Source organism: Parasteatoda tepidariorum, chromosome X2 (assembly GCF_043381705.1).
Source record: "Parasteatoda tepidariorum isolate YZ-2023 chromosome X2, CAS_Ptep_4.0, whole genome shotgun sequence".
Taxonomy (NCBI): Eukaryota; Metazoa; Arthropoda; class Arachnida; order Araneae; family Theridiidae; genus Parasteatoda; species Parasteatoda tepidariorum.
This window is the reverse complement of record NC_092215.1, coordinates 52,016,499-52,038,694: the sequence shown is the minus strand read 5'-3', so window position 1 is coordinate 52,038,694 and position 22,196 is coordinate 52,016,499. Positions and strand designations below refer to the sequence as shown.

General features: G+C 27.9%; 1 protein-coding gene across 1 annotated transcript in view; it reads right to left on the bottom strand.

Moving 5' to 3' along the window:
- Positions 1-505: 505 nt before the first annotated feature.
- The window catches only part of LOC107452696 (homeobox-containing protein 1), a 28,841-nt gene continuing 7,150 nt past the window's right edge, over positions 506-22,196 (bottom strand). The window contains exons 2-5 of the mRNA XM_043040010.2: positions 12,148-12,353; positions 8,177-8,374; positions 3,730-3,831; positions 506-852 (exon numbers count right to left, since the gene is read on the bottom strand). Coding sequence (XP_042895944.1) covers positions 581-852; positions 3,730-3,831; positions 8,177-8,374; positions 12,148-12,353 — 778 coding nt within the window. The 3' untranslated portion in view covers positions 506-580. The remainder of the gene's footprint in view (positions 853-3,729; positions 3,832-8,176; positions 8,375-12,147; positions 12,354-22,196) is intronic.

Sequence of the window (22,196 nt, the reverse complement as noted above, 5' to 3'; positions counted from 1 at the left end):
CAGGGGTTAAAATATTCAACATCTATTTATCTACAAAATAATATAAATCTTTCAAAACTTAGCCATTTACACAAATACTAGATTACAGGTGTTTCTTAGTACAATATGGACTTCTGTTAGATCTGTAGCTATTGATTTTTGAATTGATAGCATCATAATCACTCCTTAAATTTCTTAGTTCATATTTTTTCTCTAAGCAATTATACTCTGGAAAACTTTAACTGTCATTAGAGACTGAACACTTTCAAAGTTTATCTGAGCATCTTCAACTATAACAAAACAGCATAACATGAAAAACTTTTTTTCAGTTTTAGCACACTACTTACAGTATCAGGCACATGAAGATCCCAAAAATCTGAGACCTATTTTCGCAAAGCATGCAAATTTATCACAGCATGAATTCGTTTTCACCACCTGTAACCAAATATTTTCTGCCCTTGGTGTGATCACGAAAACGATATATAAAACTCATCACACTATTATGTATAAAGAAAAATCAACAATATCATTTCACATTTTAGATGCCTTTACATCAGATTTTTAAAGGAAAATATAACAACAACCATGCAAGTTTTAAAAATTATAACCTTTGAGCTTCAGGTTCATACGCTAAAATATGCTTCATATCACAAGATTCTTGTTCGGGTATGTTATTCTTAGAGTTTACATCATTCTCTATAATTCGTTCAGATGTTGATGAGCTATCACTTTCAGTTATTTCATTTGAAAAACCTTGATAATGATACGATGAGGATGAGGATGAAGACATGGATCGAGGAGACCATTTACCTGTGGGCACAACACTTGAAAAAGAAGCTTGATAAGATGACTGGACATTAATATTGGCTAAACCTGTAAAAAATATGTATAACTTGCAAGCTTTTAAGTGTAGTAATAGTAATCTATCTTTAAGAATTAAAAGTAAGCATCATACAGTAAAGTTTATACTAAACAATATTTTAGAATTATTTGATTGGGAAACTGAATTGATTGAAAATTTAAATATTTTTGAAGTTGTCAATCAATGCCTAAGTAAGATAATAGTTTCAGTACAATTTGAAAAGTCAACCTTCAAGTAACAAAAATTAGATATTTTTCAAAAAGAATTAAATATGTGTGTACAGAAGCTTAGAAAAAAGAATCTTATATTAATAGAGAATTTGATTTTCTCAATACAAATTAAATTTCTGGGTTAAACAATAAAATAAAAAAATCATAAGCCATTTTCATTTGTACTTTTGTCAAGTAAGCTGAAGAAGCTAAAATTGAAATATTTACTATAATAGGAAAGACCTTAAATTTCAACAATTTCTCCAAGAGAGCCACAATGGCTCAGGAGATAGAGCTTTCATCTCCCAATGAGGTGACTCAAGTTGGAATCTGAGCCATAGCTGGTTGATATGAATTTTGTTCCAAGTTTGTACCACGCTGCATCATGGGTTAAAACCCCCTTGAAGTAGAGCTAACCATGGTAGGTTTTCCTCTACATGTAATGCAAATGCGGGTTTGGTTAGTTCCATCAAAAAAGTCCTCCACAAAAGCTACTTTGTCCCAATGCTTAATCCAGGAGTTCTTCTGTCATTTGGGTAGGGTTCAAAATTACAAGGATATGGAGTTGACATTGATAGTCATTAACTCAGAATTCAGTGGGCTGTTCAATGTCGATTATGAAATAAGATAAAATCTCCTTTTGAACATGAAAAATTTTTGACATATTTACAAATAATCACAACTTTAAGCAAGTCAGAGGCTTAAATTTCTTTAATGTTGAACTTACTGTGGCAACGAGATTATCGCCAAGCCAGAATTCTAAGTACAATCACAGTTCAGATAGACCGTATGATGAGCAGTATGTATGGAAATGGAAAATAAAGATTTGTTTTATTTGAAAAATTCAGTTATCCAAATAAAGCTTGTTTAGAGAAATTAGATGAGTGGGTCAGGGTTCCCTGGCGGGTTGGTCTGAGCAGGGGTCTGTCTAGGTTTTTCTGAAAGGTACCTATTTTGTGAAAATTTAGACATAATTTGTGAAAAATTAAAAATTATATTACAAAATCAATACAAAAACATGGCAAAAATATAGATTTATCGTTTCTTAAAGGATTAAAAAATAAAATTTTAAGAAAAAGTATTTTGTGAAACTACCGTTTTTCCTAAAGTTGAATTTGTGAAACTACCGTTTCACCTAAAATTGAATTTGTGAAGGTACCGCTAAACGGTAGTAAATTCGGCCTGGACAGACCCCTGCTGAGACAACCAAATTCTGATCAACCAAAATCTAAATAAAATTCAGTGGTCCCCGCACCAACAATCACATATAAAAGGATGGTATGCTGATTTGGTTTTCTGTGCTGACAGTTTTGCACAATCATAGTCAAAAGAAGCTAGACTTTCAAGATTCTGGGAAATTGCTAACGTCTTTGTTGAAAGGAAATAAAGTGAGAAAGGCTAAGTTCATGACATCATTGTCAGTCAAAAAATTAAGAATTTCTTAATGCATAGTTTCTGTTTTAATTTGTGTGCTCAGTTCTTTTTCTTTGTGGAAACAAATTTCTTAGAGAAAAAGTATTTTTAATATATTATCCCAAGTTAATTGTAGAAGCTTAGCATTGGTACAGAATCACAAAAAAAAAAAAAAAAAAAAAAAAAAAAAAAAAAAAAAAAAAAAAAAAAAANAAAAAAAAAAAAAACTACAAACTGTAATAAGAATACAGACATTGAAATCTTTTAGCTACTGCAGGGGTCTGTCCAGACATTTTGTGAAAGGTCCTGTTTTTGTAAAATTGAGAAAAAACTATTCATAATTTGTGAACATAAAATAAGCGTTAAGTTACATTCTTTCAACCAGGGTCCTGCTTTTTTGAATTTGTGCAAATAGGGTCCTGCTATTGCAAAAATTGCTAAAAACCTTTTCAAGAAGTTTTTAAATTGTGAATAGATACAAGATTCTACTCAACAATTGCTGTTACTAAATTAGAGATGCAACATAGAAATATTTGGTATTTAGCCTATACTTCTCAACAAAGAATATTCATTTCGGATGAATAATGGAAACAAAATCACTCACATTTTTAATAATTTCAATTGACATATTTTAAATAACACAACTTTGTAATGTATGACTTTTAATGCGTTACGCATTAAGTAAATTTAAACAATTCTTAAATTTATACTATTTTATTTAAAAAATTGCCAAAAATTAATTTTTATTTACATAATATTCAATTAATTTTATGAATAAATATAAATTGATCAATTGTTTATTTCCAAAAAAAATTATGATTTAATATTAATAAGAATACGCACATGATGTTTGTAAAAGTAGAAATATTTTCTTAGAATACTACATTTGGAATTTAAACTTAGGGAAACTTAGTTTGTCCCGAACCGTCCTCCCCCCCCCCTCCCGGGGCAGGGTTTATTCAATTAACAAAACAATAATGAAGATAAACAAATTTGTGAAGGGTCCGATTAAAAAATAAATTATTTTGTGAAGAGTCTGTTTTCATGAAAAGATATTTTGTGAATGGTCCATTAACAGACCCAAATTTCTTCTAAACAGACCCCTGTACTGGTCAATAGAAACAGTAACTAAAGCTTTTAAGTTTATTTAGATTTTACGTGCATAAGCTTTAAGCCATTACTATGGATCCTGCAAGGGACAGATTATGTTATAGAGAGATAAAAAAATTTATTCATTAGTCTCATCCAATTAGCAAATTCGCATACCGTGTTTCAGACGCATTTGCTTCTTAGCATCTTTTCTCCGATTGTTGAACCAATTGTTTACAACAGGAAGAGTAACAGTGTCTCTATCGGATAAAGGCCACTCTAAACACAGAGAAAGAAAAACACAAAACATTACATACAAAAAATAGATAAAATGGCACCAAGCAAACTAATTAACTAAGCATAATTTTTTATACATTTAGAGCAGTAAAGAATAAAGAGTAACAGATCAAACATTTTACCAGATTTATTATTAATGTTACGTATTTTGTCAAAATAAAGAAAAAAAATTAGCAAGATTTTCTTTCATATTTCACATTTTTGGGGAATTTATAACGCATTATCTGCAATACTAAGAGTTCCCTGAGTTCTAATTAACCTGGCTTCCAAGGACCCAAACATGATTAAAAAAAAAAAAAATCGAAGTTTTTTAATGTTAAAAAATTGGTTTTGTTAAAGGTAGCAGGCATTGATATAAAGTTAGCACACTTATATAATTTTACTTTCGAATTATTAAAGCTTTATTTTATCTCAGTATTTGAAATTTGAACCTCAAAAATAATCCAAATTGAAGAGATGAGAAGTCATCAAAGTATTATAGAATTTTCTGAAAAATTTATTTCAAAACTTGCAAATAATTTTTCAACAACACTTTACTTACAACTTCTTCTCTCTTTCCCCATGAGTCACATTTCTTTTATTTTTGATTAAAAAAATAACCTGATTAAATCATTCTCTATAATGAAAAATGACTTTTTAATTCATTACTTATCAGTTTACATCTGTTTAAATGATATCAATTCTGTATTGTTATGTTTGACAAAAAAAAAAAGCAGAGAAATTTTTTTTAAATTTCAAAATACATAAACAATTAGCTTAAATCAAACCTTATATTTCTTTACAGTTTTGTTTTTCTGGAAAGTACAGAATAATTGCATGATAAAGAGTTTCCTTTAATGAATTTTAAATCAGGGTTGGTATTTTGTACAGAAAAAATCTATTTCTTCCAAGTGGAAGAAATGAAAGAAACTAAAAATGACCTAATTGTTGAACAATGAATATTTAATGAATAGTTCAAATTAAAGACAAATAAAATTTAATATAGAATAAGGAAGCAAAATTTCTTACATTTAGTTTCAAAAAATAATTTTTACTTTCATTTCTGTTTTATACAGAATTTTAAAATCTCTAAAACCTCTTATAACAATTTACATTGAAACTGGAATAATGTCATCCTTATTTCCTTAAATAAAAGTGTAGATTTACATTTCAAACAATTATATGTACTTATATTTTACTGTTAAAAAAATTTATTATCAAAAAAAAATATTCGTTAATAAAATATTGATTAAAAATTATTATTTTAAAATCATTACTTAGTTAATTTTCTTTTTCAACTGATAAAATTTTTTAAGCTAATGCATTTTTAGAAAAATCTTTTCACTTTAAAGTTATAATAGTGAATCCTAAGCAAAATAGCGCAAAGCAATCGAAATATAAAAAAACTTAATGAAACAATACTTAACTATAATATTTATATTCAAATAAAAATTAAATACTTTATAACAAAAAATGCACTTTAAAATGTTCCATGAACATTTTCATGATTTCCAGTTCAAATATTGCAAAAGTTTTAAAATTGTTTACCACTTTTACGTAATTAATCAATGATTTGATAATGGAATTTGGTAATTACTGAATAAAAATTAAAAAGAATTTTGATTTATTTTATAAATTATAATTAACATATATTTTTAAAATCTCCATTAAAAATATCGATTGATAAAGACTTTTAGAATGCTAAATAACAGCATTTGATTACGAAAATTGAGTATGCTACTGCAGTTTTTCGTAATATACAATTAATCATTTTTTACAATGTTTAAAAAGTTCTTTATGTGATTATAAAATAAAGTTCTACTAAACTTTTTTTTACGAAAAACATTCATAAAAAAAAAAACTATATTTGTTTTAACTTCTTAAGATATTAAATAAATTCATTTTTCCCAATTTTTGGTTTTTTTACTTTCAATTATTTAAAAATGATTTATTAAATGACTTGGAAATTAATATTATTATTGAAACTAGATTGCAATTATAATTGATATCAACTTTAACACTTGATATTTCTTTACTAAAAAGAGTTTCTTTCACTTGGGCTGGAAGAAACCTATTTCTTCCAGGGCAGTTTTTTTCCATGGTTTTTTTTAACAATGGAAGAAGCTTGCCACCCCTGGCTTAAATCAAAACATCGTAGAAAATTACTTTCTTAATAGTTTCTCCTTATCTATATATTAATAGGCTAGCAATATTTTGTCTCGCTAAAAACTCCCAAACTACACAACAGAATTAAACAAATAAGGTGTCGTTTTAAAGGTATTGTTATGTAGATGTGCAATAAGGTCTTAAATTATGAAAATTTCCTTTAATTAATTAATAAAATTAATAATTTAGTTTCAACCAATGAGAATTCAGCAAATCATTTTTCGGGTGGTTCGCATAAGCATTGTTTCCGTAAGCATCGTTTGATTTAAAGCATTTCTGAATTAATAGATTGATAAACAAAAATAAGAGTGGATAAAAAAAACGGAACTGAATTTCTTAAAAAAAGAATTCAATATCTTTAGTTCCTTTGATAAATTTTTAGTTTCATGATAAATTTTTTGTTTCGTTACAATAGAATGGCAATGGCATCGTGCGAATATTCAAACCAAAACAAACGTGCGAATATTCAAACCAAAACAAACTTTCTACAAACAATTATTTTGATTTGAGATTTAAAACGATATCTTAGTTATTTAGTTCAATTTTTTTTATTTAGTGCCTGCTGCCTAAATAAAATGCCTGCTATCAGGCGTCGAAATATCTCTGGCAGACGTCAGAGAAATGAATGGCGGAATTCTAAACGGGAAAGCATTTCTTATTGAGATATATTCTCTGCTACAGCTCCAAATTTCTCAGCTACATGAATAAAAGATAATCAAATTGTGAAGGGGGCAGAGAAGTGTATAAATTTCATTAAGTAATTGATTTCAATATCTGGCATTTTTATTTTAAAATTTAAATTTGTTAAAATGTTTTTATAAGATTGCGAAGCAGGGGGCGGAGCCCCCTAGTTTCTATTGAAATGAAAAGATTTTATTCTACAATTCTCAACTGCATTTTTAACAAGGCTTCCGTTCTCTGCGCACAAAAAAAAGAAAAAAAAATTTTTATGAGAAATTCACAAGCATGATATTTTAATATTACTGCTATTTTATACAAAAGTTACATTACATACAACAACAAAAAAATTTCATAAAATTTTATTTATGGTTACAAATATAACCTATTTAAAAAGTCTCATAATAGTGCTCTAGCATTCCCTATAAAAGACAAATTTTTAATAATGTTTTGTGCTTTATAAACACAGAGTTTACTCATAACATTAGATAAGTCAGTTTGACTTGTTCGAATCAAAATATGAAATTATTCAAATTAGACAACTAAAGGGTTAAATGCTTTTTCTATCACTTTCGTTTTAAAGTTGCTCTTAAAAAATTTGAGTCTCTGAAAAGAAAATATCACTGTCAAAAAGATATGCGCAAATGAGCACACTACTGATATCTAGACAGGAAATTAGTATAGAATTCATTTATTTCTGGAGTGTGGGAGAAAAAATCTGAATCCTAAACAATAGCATTATTACTGAATGTATAAAAATATGACCAATGTGCTGTTTTTCTTTTTTGGCAGCTGAAGAACAAAAGCCAACTATCATTCAGCTGACAATGAAGAATGTATACGGAGTTGTTGCTACTACTCAGAGCTCTAGTCACACTACACAGTGGTGTCATCATATGTTCTCTCATCCCAAGTAGTTCAACAGTCAGTCCTCTGTTAGAAAAAGTAAAACTTACCATGTTCTTTGACTACCAGGGCCTGTATCTTATTGATTTTAAGAAACAAGGAAATCTCCATCATTGGAACATGTAACAACAAAACCTTGGAGAGATTAATACACACAATTAAAGTGAAACATCCAAGAAAACTGCAAAATTGGGTAAGTGTGCTTCATGATAATGCAGGTTCCAACATCAAAAATATTGTGACCTAGAAGTTGCAGACATTCAGCACCTGTCTAACAATCATGATCTCTTTTTATGTGATTTTCACATCCTCTATTTTTCAAACTAAGAAAATTTTCAACTTATCAAGCAGCAAAAATGGAGTTATACAGAAGCGTCACATTCAAGTTAGTGATACAGTGGGATAATTGCTCAAGCACAAAATTTTTTATCGCCTTGCATAAATTTTGATAAGTTTTAATGAAAATCAGAAGAAAATGATTTCTAAGTGATGAATTTACTAGTAATATTTTTGCAATCAATTTCTTTAACTTAGCACATCAACTAAAAGAGCAAAATGAAAACAAGTGTTTGCAAATAAAATAGAGAGATACAATTACCACATTTTTCAGCAGCTTTGTTGCATTGTTCAACAATCTGTTCTCGCACTTGAGTATCCGGGTAAGGATCTTGTTCATAATATTTTTCTAACACAGCAAGATGGGAGCCTTTGAATGTGAATCGTTCTCTTTTAAGAGGAATTAGATCACCAGATTCAGACACCATTCTTTTAATTCCAGAACTTGGACACATTTGTGCTTAAAAAAAAGTTTTCATCAATTGCGTTTACAAAAAAATAGAATTATTTAAAGAGTGGCTGAAAAAATTTATTCTATAAAACTTTTCAAATTTTTGTTACAAATAAGCAAAAATGAAAATGCAGTGAAAAATTTGACAGGTTGTGTATGAACCCTACTAACGAGATTTCATTGCACTCTGGGACAGCTGTAAATTAAAACCATACCTTTTATTATCTAATGATTGTTTACCAAAAAAAAAGTGTGGTGTAAAAAAAAAAAAAAATTAGTCCTAATACAAGGGAAAATCATTGAAGAAACTTGATAATGGCTCATATAATCAGGTATGTGTAATGTACGTGAAAGCATTTACGCTGTTTGCAGAAAATAGTCTAATATTACTAAAAAAACAGTATAAATTCCCTTATTCAAAGGTGCAGGTCAAGCTGGCAGAGATTGATATGAAAATTTTTTTTCTCTGCTTTGTGCAGCCCCACTTTTTCCGAGATTACCTTATTGCATTTAACTTTCAGGCATACTGGTGTCAGGGATTAGTAGTTTTTGCTTTTTAAATTTTAGAAAAAAAAATTTTTTTTTTAAAAAAAACGCCTTTTAAACAAAAACACATTTTTTCAGAATTTCAGGAGGGGAAAATTTGTTTTAACATGATTTCCTCACAATGAGATTTAAAATTACCTTCGCAAATGAGATTTAAAATTACATTCACGATTTAAAATCAGATATTGTGATTCATGTTCACATAATTTAAAATCACACATTGCCATTCGCGTTTAAAGAATTTAAGATTGAGAGATAGTTTCATATTTTTCTGATTTTATATGAATCATCCCGTTTCGTATTCACTCGATTTAAATTCCACTATTATGACTTGTATTTAAGTTACTTAAAAATCATACATCAGAATTCATATTTACAAGATTTAAAATATAAACATTGAGATTCGATTTAAGCAATTTCAAAATTAAATATTGAGATTCATGTTCGCATGATTTAATAATCACACATTGAGATTCATATTGACACAATTTAAATAAATAAAATCTCACATTGATATTTTTATTAAAACATTGTTAACATTCTGTGGATAAATGCTTCCTACCTACACTTTTTCTTGCTTGAATTTCAGGTATTTTTTCTTATTATTTGAAAAGTGCTTTTGCACAGAACATTTTTGGATTTCTATTTCCAGCTTTTTGGGTTTTTTTTACCAAACTTATCTCTGTGGAATGAATCAATATAGGGTTTTATAAAAATTAAAACATTTTTTTAAAAAATCCACGATTTTCAAACAAATATCTCCAAAATGAGATGGCGTCAAAAAAGGTTGAGACTTGTTACGAGAGTTAACCAATTACTTGCAAAAAGTTTTTTAATTGAGATTTCGTATTTGTAGAAAGCTTTTCATTTTTTTTTAAGTCTGCATGTAATGAAAGTCAATGACATAGATATTCAAACGATTGAACAAGGATACAAATTTACTGATTGTATTAGATGCTGATTGCACATCTTCACACTAATATGACCTATGTACAGGAAGATTTGGATTGGTTATCTATATGTCTATGGATAAAACAAATAGAAATCTACTGCACTAACTAACCATTTAAAAACTTAAATGATTTTTCAAACAAGAAAAAGATTCCTTTTTAAGAAACTTAATGATCTATTATGAAAACAATATGTGCAGAGTTGGATCACCTGTCAAAAGTCCCAACTGATACAACATTATTATGTAGGGATATCTAACAAATTGCCGGTTATATACCATAAATTATCTTTAATACACTTATAGTAACAAAGGCATAATATTTTATTGTAAGGCATGCAGTAAGATAAGTTTTAACTATGTTTTTATAAAAGGAAATACCATATTCAAATTTATGAGTATAAGTGAACTACATATTTATTAGGGTTGCAATATTTGATTATGTTTTCAGTGTGTGATGAAAGTGACACCAATAAAAATATGCCAAAATTAGTTGGCAAGAAAAAAAATCTCCAAACATTGAGAGCTGATGCCTGAAAAATTTGTTCCCATATTTCAACATAAAAAAAGGAGAGGAAATTTCTGTTTTTTGCCATTAAAAAAAATAAAAAGTGGCATCAAGTCATCTTGTATTTAAAGATTTTTTTTATCGAATAAAAACAAAGTTTCTTATTTTTTTTTATTATTTTCTTTACATGATGTCATATGATTCATCATAAAAATTGAGAAGATGTTTTTGCTTCTGGTCATTAAGAAAATAGAAAGGGGTCTTTAGCAATTCAAGATTTTTTTTATAAGTGAAATAACAAAGTTCCCCAATCTCAATTAAAACAAAAAATTCTGTTGATTTTTTTTATATTGCTCTGGTGCATAGCCAAATTTTTCAACAAAAAATAAGCACCTCTAAAGCACTCAAAAAATATTTTTAAGCACTTTTTTTTTGGAAAAAAAAGAATCCTAATTAGGATATGTGCACTAATAAAATTTTTTCTTTCTACTGGTGAAAATTCTTACATCAACAAAATGTAAAAACATTTTCCAAGACTTTACATGATCATAATAAAATAAGTAGTTTCTGACAAAGGGCTCTTTTCTTGCTTTTATTAGCCACCACAATAACAATTTTGCACAATATTAAATATCTTCCGCATTGAGTCACTCATTCTATTTTTAAAACTAATAATAACTTTTTTTAATTATATAAAAAAAGTGAATTCCAATTTATTAGTTAAGCTATAATCTGGGTGTATTTTTTAGATTTAAATAAAACTTATTTATAAAATTCTATTCAGCAAAAAATTGCAAGATTAATATTATTGATCATACTGAATTTATAAAGTGTAACGAATTAAGGAAACTAAGAAAACCTGAATAAATTCATATTACAAATGTAAATTGGAGAAAAAACCCTTTTAAACTTTTATTAAAATTTTTAAATTGGTTCATTATTTCTTTAATCAAATGATGAATAAAATGTTCTATATTTTTGAAATGTAAATACAATGAGTATTGAAGCTAAAAATTTTTGTCAGAAGTAAATTATTATATGGTCCCTACACTCATAATATTAAACAAATCTGAGATTATTGAACCTTTTATTTCAATTGTTTTTAAATCAATTCAATTTAATTGTTGCTTTTTTATTTTCAACTTTTTTAACTTTCACTGGCATGGTAAATTTGGATAACATAAGATTTTTTACTGCATTTGCTAAAGGTTAAAATAGTGAAAAGCCCTCATTTCATACTTTTTTTAAAATCTTATCTCCAAATATAATTAAGTTTTTTCAGAAAATAACTTAAAAGCACTGAAAATTTTAAAAAGTAATAATCAAATAGTAAAAGTAATAAGTAAAAAAAATAATAAAGTACAGTTAAAAATTTTAAAAAATTTATGCAATTAGAAGACAGTGCCTCCAGAAAAAAAAATCCCAAAAAATTTCACTTAATTCTTATCTTTCTTAAACTAAACAAATAAAACGGAGTTAAAAAAGTTTCTTTCATTTTTAGAAATTTAGGAAAAAACTTTAAAATTTAAAAATCTTCCAGTAAAAAACAAGAGTCAATTTATAAAATTGCAAAATAATACTAAGATCAAAAAGCAGAATCTTCAGCATAAATTTACTTGCCTTTAAAATAAAGATTGGAAAAAACATACCATCAATTCAAAAAAAAAAAAAAAAAAAAAAAAAAAAAAAAAAAAAAACAAACATATTCTTTTAAAAGTGTGAATATTTGAATATTGTATATTTTAATAAAACACATTTTAAAATTAATACAAAACTCACCTAGTTTTAGGGGATTATTTTTACAAGTTAAATACCACATGAAAAAAACGTTTTTCGTGCGATCTGGCATATCTTGAATGTCTCCTCTAAAAAATCGACTAACATAAGGTTGGCTCATTTTAGTCATCTCAGCTATTAAAGTCTGTTTAATATTATAAGTCATCACAAAATTTCGAATTTCAGCAAGCACAGCCATGTCTCCTTTCCTGTAAAGAAAATAAAAATTAATAAACACAAGATACTAATTAAAATGCACGCAAGATATTTCAAAAGAAAAAGACATTTAAAAGTGCTGTAATTTGAATTTGTTGCAATTAGTGTGTAATTTAAACGACAATTTGAACTTTATGAACAGAAAGTTACTAATGGTGAAAACCCCAAATATCAAAATACTAATAATTATATACTAGTATGTAATTATAATAATTAAATACTAATAATTATATACAAAATACTAATAATATAAATATCAAAAATACTAATAATTATATAATAAATACGACATATTTTTTGATATGCCTTTAGTGAATAATTCAAGATTCAATTCCATAAAAATAACAGCTTACATTAAAAAAAAAAATCTTAACCACAGCTAATATTTGCTACTCTCAATTTTATAAGAAAATAACCTTTATTTGAACAGTGACTGACTTTTAAAGGATTTCAATACAGCCACAATTATATATATATATATATAAATGCATATACAGTACAGAACACGTAATCCGGAAATCAGAAAACCGGAAAACCAAAAAACCGAAACGAAATTCGATAAATTTTCCCGCCATTTTTAAAAAAAAAAAATTTTTCCTCATAAGATTTCAAGATTTTTGTTTCTTTTTTGAAAGATGTTTACCTTACCATCATTTTGGAAACAATCATAAGTGTATTACTTCATCGTTTTTTCTTCCTTTTAAGATTATTTCTAAATATATATATTTTTAGTTGAGTTTGACAATAAAAAAAAACGGCTTTTTGAAGCTATTCAGAAAACCAGAAAAATCAGTTATCTGGAATAGCGATGGTCCCGATCGTTTACTGTATATATATATATATATATAATTTAATGATTAACTTTAATGATATATATATATATATATACCATAGCTGCCAACACGAATAGGAAAAAATCAAGAAGATTTTACAAAATAATATAAATTTCATGATAATTTTTTCAAAATATACTATATACAGATAGTTTTAGGGATTTTTATAGTCATCAAAATAGAAAAACTGCAATATTTTCCAGTTATGATTTCATATTAAATGATCTTGAAATGTTATATATTATGTTTATTTATAATTTTGAATAGTAATAGGCATTTGATTCATCAAAGATAAATAACTGAATTTTGTTAGTGAGGCTCGCTTCCTTACATATTAGTAACAATTATTTAAATATTCAAACAAGCAATAATCTGCATAAAAAATTCTATTTCAATAGGGATTTTTTAAGGAAACTTACTCAATTTTAGAGAATTTCCTAAAATTAAAAAAAGCAAGGAGAATTTTTATTAAACCATTAGACCAGGAGAAACTGGAAAAATCCAGTAGTCTACTAGAAAATCCAGTAAAGTTGGCAACTATATATATATACACAGTTGGACCTACATTTAACAAAGCCGCTAAGTCCCAATAAAGAATTCCTTATATGGAAAAATCGTTAAATAGAAAATCCCTATTTGAAGAACTTAAACACAAAACTGGTTTGAAATTAATAACACTAGACATAATTAAAATAGCAATTGATACACCTTTATCTCGCAAATTATTATCTACTATCGAATTGTTGCAAATGATTTTAACATTTCATCATATGAAGGTTTGGTGATTTCATCATTTCTCTCTTTATCTTCCTCACAATTTATTGCTGGATTGTTTTTATTTTTCACACTGTCCAAAATATCCGATTCAGTTAATGTTTCTGAATGTTACTTTTACAGTTTTTGAAAAGTTTTCAAAATCGAATTATTCAAAATGTGTCAATGCATTAATGAGTAGAACAGTTATAAGGATGCCACTGATGTCCTACATCACATCAAATACCTACCTAGAAGTGGAAAAAAATGTTTTAGAAAATAAAACTACTATAAAGTTTGATATGAAGACAAATTGGACTTCATTTTCTCACATGATCAGTAAAGTGGTTCCGATGATTACTCAATCAATCATTCAATGCTGAAAAATCGACATATAAAAATATTACGAAATGATAGTCAATAAATAGTAAAGTGATATAATTTCGGAATACTGACGACTTAAAAATATGGCTAATCTCAAGGATTCACTTGGTAAAAAAGCATTGAAACAGCAATAACTAATCAAAATTCTATTAAATATAAGCAACAATGCATTGTACCAGAAAAAGTGATTTTAATTTGAATTGATATATGCAATTTTATATCTTAAAAAGCAGATCAAATAAATGAAAGGTTGTAGTGTCATGATATATATTTTTTTTAAAAAATGGACATAACTCAAATTAGAAACATGTGTAGTCTTGAATTGCGATATGGCATCAACACATGATAACTTATATGACTAATTTTAAAATTATCAGCATAGAATTGCATTATAGTGCCAAAAAGCAATCACTCTATACCCTATAATATACAATTTACTATAATTTTAAAAAAAGATTTGCAAAAGATTTTACTTTTACACTATTAAATGCACTATTTCAGTTTTATTACACAATTTGAAATATGAACAATTCAGTATCAAGACCAGTGAAATTTATTTTAGACTCTTTACAGCAAAACAATTTTTAACTCTCTGTTCAATACTAAACTATCATATTATAGCAGCTTTTATATATATATATATATATATATATACTGACGGGGGAAAAATCCAACACCAAGAATGAGTTGTGCTAAATAAACTAAATTTGGTAGGCTTGTTTATACAACTAAAAGATGTCTATTCAAATTTCACACTTGGCGCATAAGTTTGTAGCGCCACTGTGATCATGCTAATCAGAGTAACTTTAAATACATGTTCTATAGTTGTACCTCATCTGCATCAGAAATTAGAGTTGCAGTTGATACTACAGTGACATAACGAATTGTTACAAATTGACTATTTCAAGTACATCTCCGGGCGAGACTTACATTCCACTTACTCTGAAGCACTGCCGTTAACATCGTGAGTGATGTCAATTTAGAGCTTACTGGAGGAAAGAATGATCTATTGTGTTTTGTGGTGAAATTCTGTTCTGCCTTGATGCCAGTGATAGCCGTATATTGGTTAGAAAGAGGCCAAGTGAGCGTCTGCCAGTCCAGTCTACAGCCTTGACACACTGGACCTACATCTGGAGTTATGGTCTGGGGTACAATTTCCTGACAGTATGAGCACCCTCATAGTTATTCACGCACGTTGACTGCAAATTTGTATGTCAACCAGGTGATTCAATCTGTTTGGTTGCCATTCATGAGTAGCATTTAAGGGGGTATTTTCCAACAAGATAACACTCACCCTCATTCTGTGGTTGTAACCCAACATGCTCTACAGAATGTTGGCATGTTGCCAGGCCCGCTAGATCACCAGATCATCCACCAAACGAGCATGTATGGGAATTCATTGGATGACAACTTCAGCATCAACTATAATCCCGTATTGACTGACCAAGTGCAAAAGGCATGTAACTCCATCCCACAAAATAGCATATGGCATCTGTATGACACAATGCATGCTTGTATTCAGAATTCTGATAGTTACACTGGTTATTAATGTACCACTATTTTATATTTGAAATGGTTTTTATCTTAATTGAATTAACCTGTAATCTTAACACTTTAATCAATTAAATATGTTACTCAGACAAACGCATTGTCAGAATTTCATTACTCTACAATAATTTTTCTTGTTTGTGGTGTTAGGATTTTTTTTCATCAGTGTATATATATATTAAATACATAATTTTTAGCTTTTATAAGGTCACAAAGAATTTTTAGGGTCCAATCTTTTATTCAGGATTAGTTATAAATGGTGGCTGATACCCTTTGTTCCAATTTACAAATCATACTCAGAGGCATTCCTGAGTTAACCATACAAGACGTTGAAGACTGTAAAGCTATTATTGATAACTATCAGAACAAAAAAGTGTAAAATCAGAATTTTCAGCAATTGCAATGGAAATAAAGAAAATTGATATTATGGAAACTACAATATAATTTTAATGTATTTTGTCATCTTGACAAAGGAATGAAGAAAAAAACTATCAAAGCAAACAAAAATTATTTAGGGGTAACTATATCCTTTAGTACAGAATATATTTCTTAGAAGATTAAAGAACAATAAGAAATTGTTTAACTTGTCAATTCTTAATGGATATTAACATTACACTCAGGTCCGAATTTTTAAAAAAAAAATTGGGAGAATAATTACCTTTCATCAAAGATCTGATAGCTATTGCAAGCCTTTGTCCAGGTGCTACCCCAAAATGAATGAGTGCATCATAATTTGAACGAATGTTTGGAAAGGGCTTTCATTTGGAGCAAATATTGAATGATTTCACTGTCTTTTCATATCCACCTACAATAGCCTTCTCTATCCTGTAATTTAATAAATATAAAGAGTGTAAAAGATTTCTGAAGAATTCAAAACAAATCAAATAAAAAAATGAGTATTAGTATAATATTTATAAATGTTACACCGGAAATTATGACTCAAAATTTTGCTAATAAATAAAGAGCGAGGCAAATTGATGTATTTCATTAATATTTAAGATTTCTTATTTTAATTATGAATTACTGAGTAAAGTAATAATCAAAGCATAAAACTGTTAGAATGGCTTTATGACCTGTAACAGGTACATAGCATTGACTTTTAGTGAAAGCTGTCATAATTATTTCTTAAATTTTTATTAAAAATCATCATAAAGATAAACAAGCATAAAGGAAGGTTGGCTTACATTACTAAACAGATTAAAACATTTTACTTCGGAAATTTCAGTAAACTTCCCCTTCTTTTCAATTCAGTTAATACTTTTTTTTTCCTTCAAAAATGTTATTTTAAAATATTTCTTTCCTTTTTAATTGATAGAATGGCTGTGACTGATTTTTCAAAATATTTATAGTGTTTCAACATTTGCACCATATGAATAATTTGGAAACTATACAATATCCAACAAAACATGCCCATCTCAAAAGCCAATGGGACAAGAAACAAAATTGACAAATTTTAAGATGGGCAGGTTTTTATAAGAAAGTGTTAAGAAAATGAATTATAAGTATTAAAACTAAATGTTACAGATGCATATTTTAAAAAGTAAAGATCAAATTTTACACAATCTATTTATAACATTCCACATTATTGAAGTTTTTAACATAAAACACATGATTTTCAATGCTTTTGCTCACCATTTTCTTCATCATCATACAAGCATTTTTTAAAAAGTTTCTTTTATGACACATTTGTCTATGCCAGTTTGTAATTACCTTTCATGATCTTGCTATTTCAAATTGTTTTTTATTGAGCCACTAATTTTAACAATGAAATTTTTAAAGTTTTCTCAATTTTTCCATAAAGTTGAAAAAATTAGTATTAAATTAATTTTATTTAATTTATAATTATGCAAATTAAATTCCATCAATTATAGTATTTTTAAAAATGCTATTTTTTTTTCTTTAATTTTGTCATTTTCTTTGTCTTTAAAATTACAAACACATACTAAGTGTAACTATGTAATACTGATTATGCAATATTGTAAATTCATCATAAATTAGTTATCTTAATCAAATTATTCATTATAAATTAACTATTGATAAATGTTAAAACAGGAGTCAGTAGCTAAATAGAATTACATTTTATTATAGAATGATGATACAACTTTGACTAGCAGGTAAAATAATTCCATTTATTTTCAACAATTTCATCATAACAAATTAATTCATTATAATTTTAAAATACAAGTAGAGAGTGTGCTGAAGGTGGCGGCAAGCTTTTCTATTTGATGAGAGAAATATGTTTCAAAGTCAAAAAATCCATCTAAGTCCATAACTCTTTTCTAAAATAGTAATACTTTATTTATGTTGCACTAGAGTAGCACAACAGGCAACTCTAATAATGAAGGTCTGGTAAACATTCTTGAGGATGATCCAAAGGCATGCCATTACGATTTTGATCCTCTACAGAGGGGATGGCTCTCCTGCTTTGATTCCTTGACGATGTGTGTGAGACACTCTTTTTGAAAATAGGACTATTTTGTCATAACTGGTCAATAAAGAAGTCCAAGTCAGAAGCTGAACTAGATCAGTGTTCCACTATTATTCAACCAATTTCTGTTCATACTACTCCTATTGGACAATTTGTATTCCTATTAATTGCACCTGCAATTGTTTGATCATTGATGGATTTCCAGTGGATGGGTAGGTTAAGTGACGACAGCTTGGACATCTCTGTAAAGAGAATGAAAAGCTGGAGCAAATAAGTTCTTCTTCTTTTTGAAAGGCGTGAGACACATAACACTGCTTCTTACAGTGTGATACGAATTCTAGCAAAGATCGAGGTGCAGTACCAATGCTTATTAACTTGAATTGAGGTAAGTGTTTGGTCTACATGGATCCAACCTGACCCATCAAACCCCATAAACGTTTGAACAGTGTGGTATACCCAGAAAGAATGGAACAGGAAAACATCATTTGTTGGTGACAGGCGACACAGTAAGCTCAATCACAACATCTGAACCAGCATCGAATCTTCTAGCTTTAAACAGATAATTTACCAATCAGATTTATAAGCAGATAATTTTGAAAAATTTATCAATACAGCTAATGAAAACATGTATTTAACAATGATCAGGGGTTAAGATTTTACCAAAAAGTTTACTAACTGCACACTAAAGGACAGCAGATATTTTAAATTAATCCATGACATTCAAAACAAAATGCCCACTTGCCAAAGACAGAAAACAAAATATTCATTCAAAAAAATCTGCCATAACCTCATGAATGTATTTTATTCAAAGTGCACACAAATAACATTCTGTATTAGAGATGTGATTAAACTTAGCAATATAATTGCTATATTAGTGTTTTAATACTAATTTTAATTCTCTATAAACTTATTTTTGAAATTATTTTTTTCATCACTCAAGCTTTATTCATTTATTACCAAAAACTTCATTTATTTCCATAGTACTAATAGCTTTTCAAGCTATTAGTACTATATTTTAAGCTTAGAGGTAACAGATACTATGCCTACTAATGCAACCTTAAACAACTTGGACTCTCAGGTTAAGAATCAGTTGTAATATCACACAGGAATAGTGAAATTTCACATTCACTGTTAACATTTTATAACTGTGTAAGCACTCAAGAGAATGATTTTAACCTTTTTTTTTGCACTAAATATCACTTGGCTTTAATTCATGAATGATTGAAAAAAAAAAATATAACTTTTTCTCTTATCAACAATGCAATATGAGACAACAATGCAATAGCAAATATTTAATAGTGTTTTGAAATAATGTGTATTAATAGTGTAATGAATCTGACAAATAACGTTTTCCGCTCTGCTGTGCTTCAAACTGAAGCAAAAGCTCAACTATCTTGAACTGTCAGAAAGCTCAAACCAGAATTTTCAAAAAAGTGTGGAAAGATTTTTTTTTAATATTTTATTTACTTATTTATTTTTGCACTAGATTAATCGGCATATTTGAAAATCCAAAGTAAAATACATAAGTCCATAAAAGTCTCCTTCTTTATTATCACCCAAACATCAAAGAGCATTAAATTTAGCTCAGAAAGAGCACTACTACAAACCCACACCTCCTTATCATTAAACTATAATTGTATAAATTGAAACACACAGTGATGCCAAGGTCAGGTTTCAAGAGAATGTGAAATTTTCCCCTCTTCAGTAAGAGTAAAGGAGATGAATAAGAAAAAAATTAAGTAAAATTAAAAGGGAAATTTTCAGAAATTTAATTTATGGAGTTGAGTGTGGTTAAATTTGTTTGATCAATTTATGGTATTTTGATGTTTCTTGAATTAAACTCATTACCATAGGATCACTGATATTCTGCAGGGGAAAAAAAATTTCTCTAAAAGAAATGTTAATAATTCTCAAATAAAACACAAATAATGAATATTAAGTAGATAGAAATTGCAAAGGATTTTTCTATTTTTATTTTCACTACTTAGCAATTTTATTTTCATACACTATTTTATATTAGCATTTACAGTACGGCGCTGCAATTTTTAATTTTCTAATTATTTTTTTATTTTTTGCTGCCAACACTTTTCCTGGAAGTGTGGTAATATGAAAAAATAAGATTTTCAGCAATAATGGCTTGGTTTTGAGAAATAAAAAAATATTTTTATTGGTATTTTTATTATGATTAGGGTTCACTCCAACAATGAAAATTTAGTGGTCCAATGGGACCACCTAGGTATTCATTTAGGGGTTCAAAAACTTAATATGGTAGACAAACATGAAAAAAAATTGAACTCTACAATTACATAATTCATGTTATATGGTACACATCAAAAATTATTAGTTGTCATCTATAATAGCCAAAATCTAATTAGGCTTATTGCCCCATAATGATTAAAGATTAGTATTTATTAAAAGTGGAAAAAATGCATAAACTTACAACTCGAAAAGGGTTATTTCTTTTTGGAAAATCTGAATCGATAAAAAATAAGAGTTCATATTTAAAATTTAAAAGATGCCCCCACCCCCACTATGCACCCAGGGGGAGGGTGGGGTGAAAATTGAGTTCGGTATCATTGGATAGCTTTTAAAAGATATTGAACCCAAGACTACTTTCACTATATTTCTCAAGATGAATTTTGTCTTAAGAATTAAGAACACTAGAAGTTAGTAATAAAGAACTTTATAGCTGTTAGTTAAAATCATGTTTTAAGCACTCAAAAAATATTAAGCACTATATACATTAACAAAATGCAAAATAATTTTCAAAGACTTTACATGATGATAAAATAACTAGTTTCTGATAAAGAACTCTTTTCTTGATTATACTCATTCCATTTTTTAATTATTACTTTAACTATGCAAAAATATGTCAATTCAAAATTATAATTAATTCAACTATTATTTAAAAAGGTTATCAAGTGTAGTTTTTAAATTTAAATAAAAGTTCTTTATAAAAGCATATTCAACAAAACATTAACAAGATTAGTATTATTAATCACATCCAGAGCCGGATTATACCTTTCGTAGGCCCTAGGCACAGAGCCGGACTATACCTTTCGTGGGCCCTAGGCATAGCCGTTTTTGGGCCCTCCCCTCCTCCCCTCTTTTCAAAATATAGGCTAAAATTTTCTTGCATATTTTTTTTTTACATTTTTATTAACATGGATTTAAATTTACAAATTTGTTTATCGAACTTTATCTGCAATACCGACATACTGCCGATATTGCAGTTGATATTGATAATACCATTATGATTAGTTCGATCGATAACTATCTTAAAGATAAACCTGTGAATACTTTTCCTAACGCTCACATAGCATTAAGAATATATTTGTCGATTCTTGGATCAAATGCAGAAGGAGAAAGATCTTTCTCCAGATTAAAATTGATAAAAAATTATTTGCGTTCAACAATGAATCAAGATCGTTTGGCATCGCTCGCACTTATGTCTATTGAGTACGACATTTTATGTAGTTTGGAATTCGACAGCATAATACAAGATTTCACTGAATCCAAAAATCGCAAAAAAGTAACATATTAGATCATAAGATTCTGCAAAATAATTTATTACCGAAAAATATTATATTTTTTATTTGTATCTTTATAATTTTGTGCAAAATACGCTTGTTGTTTTTAAAGCTAAATTATTTTTGTCAGCAAATTTTTTTCTCTCAAATTTTTCGTAGGCCCTAGGCACGTGCCTATAGGTTAATCCGGCCCTGATCACATCGCACTTATAAAAATATGTAAAAAATCGAGCAAACTAAGAAAACTTTAGAAAATTCAGAATACAAATGAAAACTAGTGAATGGCCCCTAATAAATTTTGATTAAAATTTGTTACTCGGTTCAGTATTATTTTTAATGACCCGTGACTACTTTCACTAT